Source organism: Austrofundulus limnaeus, unplaced genomic scaffold, assembly GCF_001266775.1.
Source record: "Austrofundulus limnaeus strain Quisiro unplaced genomic scaffold, Austrofundulus_limnaeus-1.0 Scaffold1965, whole genome shotgun sequence".
NCBI lineage: Eukaryota > Metazoa > Chordata > Actinopteri > Cyprinodontiformes > Rivulidae > Austrofundulus > Austrofundulus limnaeus.
Window position 1 is genome coordinate 19,988 of NW_013954367.1, and position 5,460 is coordinate 25,447.

Below are 5,460 nucleotides of genomic sequence, written 5' to 3' on the forward strand. Positions count from 1 at the left end.
GGGTGAAAGTGAATGTGAAACTTAAACTGTCTGCTGAGCTCTCAACATTAGTTAACACTCAGTGAAGCTCTTTTTTGAGGAAATGTATTTTCAGATGCCAATAAACCAAGTACCCCCGGCTGCAGACTGTGGATTYGGATACTAGACGGGGTCGGACGTCCAATGGGTGTGGTCAAGGCTTGTAGGGAAGTTTAATAGGAGGCTTAAAAAATTGGGCGTGGTTAATTTTAGTGTTTAGCATCTGGGGTTGGTTAATTTTAGAGTTTAGGGCGGGGTCAGACGTCCGACCCAGCCTGTTGTCCGACCCCGCCCCATGCCGCAGTCTACAGCCAAGGGTTACTCATCATGGCAGCCCCCCTCCTCCCCCCGTGGGTGCAAAACTTACCCCCCGCACTGAAATGGGCGAGACAGAAATGTAAGGTGGTTCTTAAAGAGACAGAGGCCAATTTAAAGGAATTTAGAAGAGGAAGTGATGAGAAGATAAGTTTATTTTCTATTTAAACATAAAAACAGCATTTTAATTACAGTTAAAGGTGACATGGATACTTTAATATGGTATAGTATTTAAATGTATTCCTGAGAAACACATGATATTGCCCCCTTGACCTCTGCTAAAGTTAATTTATAATTGGAAATTTTTTTATCTTTGTATAATTTATTRAAAAATAATAATTTTGAGTGTGGTATGGTGGCTCATTTGGTAGAAATGATGCTCCTCAGCAAGAAGGTTGCTGCATCGAGTCTTGGCCAGGGTCCTTTCTGGGTGTTTTTTTCTGTGCATGCAGTGGTTTTTCTCCAGGCATGCTGGTTTCCTCCTACAGACCAAAAACATAAATGTTGGGATATTTGGCAACTCTAAATTCTTCCTATGTGAGCGAGAGTGAACGGTTGTTTGTCTCTGTGGCCCTGTGATGGACTTGCGACCTATCCAGGGTGTACCCCTCTCCTCGTACAGTGACTACTGGACATGGGCACCAGCGAGCCTGAAAGGAAGAAGCGGGTAAAATATGATGGATGGAAATAAATTTTGTGTGTATGGTTTGGTTTTGTTTTTGCACTTTTTCATTTAATACTAATAAAAATATATAATAARAGAAAATATTTTTTACAAATGTGTACCATTTTTTAATTTTAATTTCTTTTATTTCTTGTTGCAACACATTATTCAGTCAGGCACTTAAAAGTGTATGGTACTTACTTTGTATGTACCGAAAAGGTACTAGATACAATTTCYTACGCTAGAGGCACATGCTCTGTAAGTACAGGGTAGCAAGTCACCTCGTAGTACAGCCGTGTCCCCATATGTACTCTGTACATACCTGAACACAGACTCTGGTGTCAAAATTACAACATGGCAGCTCCTGTAAAATAGGTCCTGCTGGGTTAAATTATCCACAGTAAGAAAATGGGGGAGAGTTGTTTTATAATGAATGCAGTCTATGATGGATCCACATACACTGGTGTAGCTTGGTTATTGCCCAAGTTACAAACGTGATCATGACAAGGTCTGGAAAATAAACCAGCTCATGTGTTATCAGTGACAGTGGSGCAGTGCTGCTGTGGGATGATATTCTAGCCTTTAGCTGCATCCTGACATGATCCAAAAGCGTTGTGCCAGGGGAGGTATCTTCATGTGAATGTTTGCTGAAATATCGAGCATGGCAAGCGTGCAAGAAAGTGTGTTTCAGGGATGTAGAAAATAGCAAGAAAACCCTGTGGTAGTACAGTAAGATCACACAGAGGCATTGAATGCAAAATAATGAAAAACAAGAAAACATAAATCACTACAAATCCCAAAATAAATTACATAGCCAGTGCTAAAATTTAGTGCTAAAATTCACTGCAATGACTAACAGAAATTGCAAGTGAAACCATTGATAAAATCCATCCATTCAACCATTATCTTGTATTTTGGATCACAGGGGCAGTAGCTTGACCAAGAACCAGACCTCTCTTTCCTCTTCKAGCTCTTCAGGGGGACTACAAGTTGTTTCCTGGCCAGTCCACAGACATAGTCTCTCCATCATGTCCTGGATCTTCCTCTGGGTTTCCTCCCAGTCAGACATGCCTGAAGCACCTCCTTAGGGAGGCATCCTTACTAGATGAACCACCTCAACTGGCTTCTCTCAGTGTGGAGGAGCAGTGGCTCTACTCCTAGTCTCTAAGGAAGAGTCAGCTGCCCTTCAAAGAAAACTCATTTCAACCGCTTGTATCCATGAACTCGTTCTTTTGGCCACTACCCAAAGTATGCTGTCTTACACAGCAAAAATGCCAGTGTTAATTTCAACACCAACAAAGTGTCTATATGTGTCCACACTCGCTGGTGTTAAAACAACATTTGTGAAAGTGTTAAATTTTAACACCCATTTTTTTGTTAATTTAACACCAACCAGTGTTTAACATTCAACAATACTTGGTGTCACATTAACATAAAAAATAGTGTTAGTGTTAAAATATAGTGTTAAAAGTAACACCAGCCAATGCTAATTCAACAATACTGGGTTTCATATTAACATTTTGACAGTGTTAAAATAAAGTGTTAAAAGTACCACCAGTGTATTATTATTATTAATAAAGGAAATGATGTGTTAAAAGGTAAACAGACACCACAAGGTGTCGATCCACCATATATTTGAGAGAGCAAATTTAACACTCAGAGTTAATATCAAACTCTATGCAGTGTAACATAAACATTACTCAGTAGTGAGTAGAAAAGTATAATGGAGTCACCCTTCACACACCAGGACATACCTCTCACTCATGGTGTCAATTTTTGGCCAARAACATAAACTTAAAGTTGAACAACTTGARAAAAATGAACAAGAAAACTAACCAGAACAGCTAATTTGTTCTCTCATGAACGTCTTTCTTAAACATGCAAAAACATCATTTCTGCAAGATTTCTCAGCAAGCAATGCTGGGTGAATACTGGTCTGCTTGACATGAGGTGGAAAAGGGTGGGGCTTTTCCTTTCAACACTGCATATGGTGTCATATAACAACACTGTTAAGTGTTAAATAAGACTTAACTGTGGGCAGAGCTTATTTAACACTGTCCAGTGTTGAGACAACACTGAGGAAATCAAAACTGTGAATTAACACCAACAKTGGGTGTCAGTTTACTCAGAAAGGGTTAAAATAACACTAGGGGGTGTTAAATCAACACCCAAAAGTTTAACACGGAAATTTTAACACTCCTGTTTTTGCTGTGTATGTAAGGGTAGGAACGTAGTCCAGCTGGCTCCGTCTTCACCACAACAGACCGGTCCAGAGTCTGCAATACTGCAGAAGCTGTKCCGATCCATCTATCAATCTCARACTCCATTCTCCCGTCACACTTCCTATGATACTTGAACTCCACTTGTGGCAGAACCTCACCACACTATGGATAAAATGTTACGTAAATATAAGTTAATAAATGCAATTTGTAAACTGAATCTGAAGTTTTCAAATTCTGACCATTACACAAACTGACATGGGGATGATTGAATAACCTCCCATCATTTACCTCAACACTGCAGGACATTTATAAGTTCCCACCGACTTCTGTTTTACAGGAAAGACTTCATGAGTACCGTTAACACGGCCCTGGGGAGAGGAGCTATATGGGCTTAACTGGAATAATAAAATGCACTGCTGCTTTAACTGGGTCATGGCAGTGAGGGCCGCTCCATGAAACAGAGCACCGCGTACGCAGAAAGAATGTTTTTTTTTTGTTAAATCATCATATTTCACACATCTATATCCTTTTGTTTTGATAATGACTGATTATGATAAATTTTCTTTTCTCCCTCTTGCCATTGGCACTTAAGATTGAGATTGATTTCACATTTTCCTTTCTTTTGTCTGGCTATGCATAAAAAGCTTTGCTCGGTTCACTGAATAGTTCCATTCCTCAATTCTCTTGCCTTTTTTTCAGTGCTACAACTAAATACATAATTTCTTAAATACTCTTTTCTTTTAATATGTTCCCTTTTAACTTGTTGCAGCAATGATTTTTGACTGTTTTTTTTTTCTGTTCTTTTACAGACCACCAAGGCAGTGAACAAAGGTGACTTCCCGCTGGCCAACATTGCCTCCCGGAGGGCTTTGTTCCTTGCTGCCCTCAGCATCACTATAGGCACCGGTGTGTATGTAGGCGTGGTGGTTGCTCTCATTGCCTACCTTTCTAAACCAGGACACATATAGCAGAAGCTCCCTTCTTTCACACAACTCCAGAGAGCCTGAGAGGAGAAAAAAAAGACCCTTTTGGGCAGAAAGGGAGAGGGGGACGTCATTGCAACTGCAAACTTCGAGGAAAACTTTATGTTGATGTACAGTTTGTTTTTCCATTATTGATTTTTTTTTATCCACCATCTTTTGCTTCCAGACTTCTCTCCCTGAAGGCTTTCTGTCCTGTCAGGATTGGCCAAAGCAATTTGAAAGAGGTTAAAACTTTTAGGTGGGAACAAAGAGGAAWAAAACAAACTTTACTTTTTTTGTTTTTCTTTTTTTAGACACGGTGGATGTGATGGAAGCATTTAATGTTCGAGCACAGTTTGCATTCCACTGGACTTGAACCCATTATCTTTAGACTGGTTTTTCAACTTTTGATGCCCCCTACCGAAACTTTAGAAAGAATGTTTAATTCAATTCAGTTACTTGAACAAATAATACTCTATTATTTGAGCTATTGGTCTTTGTGGAGATTTGTTACACAGGGGCGCCACATGGGAACATCCCTAATGGATTCATCATTGACTCAGAACACCAGGACTGTGTTTGGTGGAGGGTTAGAAAACAATTTAGTGTTCAAGTCAAGTCATTTGAGGGCTGTGATACCTACAATGAAAAAAGATACAGCCATTTGATGACAAACATGTTGGATAAACTTGTGATTGATAATAAAWGCTTTTCTCTTTATTAGGCTGGCATGAATAAAAAGATCACTTTTATCCACAGAGGTGTCCAATCGTTAAAAACTTGGAAAAAATTCAACAGAAAACATTTTTTTATGTGTCCTTTGTTGTTTGACTCAGTTTTCTCTCATTTGAGGAATGTAAAAGCACAGTTTTGAGTTGTTGGGATGTTCAGGAAATCAGGGAAAAAGATGAAACACTCATCAGGAATCACTATAAACCTGGAGATGGATATCAGGTGGATAACGTCATTTACAGAAAGGCCTTACGTATCGTTCAGGGCTGCAGAAATAAACAAACGTGTCGCCGTCTGACAGCTTCGAATTTTGCTCCGATCATTATTCTGTGCATGACTCTTGCAGTTTGCAGCATGATTGATTGAATTTCTGACATAACTTGATGTTGGCAGATCAGAAGATGGCTCCAAATTGAAACTGATCACTCTGAAGGAGCTCATATTTTGCACAGCACTTGACCGCTCAAATGCCCCTCATCAGCTAATAAAACCTTATGGAAGAATATTAAAGGTTATTTTGGGGATTGAGATATGTTTTTTTTTTTTT

At 39.4% G+C, this 5,460-nt stretch overlaps 1 protein-coding gene across 1 annotated transcript; it reads left to right on the forward strand.

The window, feature by feature from the left end:
- Positions 1-4,028: 4,028 nt before the first annotated feature.
- On the forward strand, positions 4,029-5,221 carry LOC106536771 (synapse differentiation-inducing gene protein 1-like; the record flags this gene model as incomplete). The annotated part of the gene is given in 1 exon segment (XM_014034097.1): positions 4,029-5,221. A coding segment is annotated over 1 exon segment (159 nt), but the record flags the coding sequence as incomplete, so codon positions are not given.
- Between the last annotated feature and the right edge of the window lie 239 nt (positions 5,222-5,460).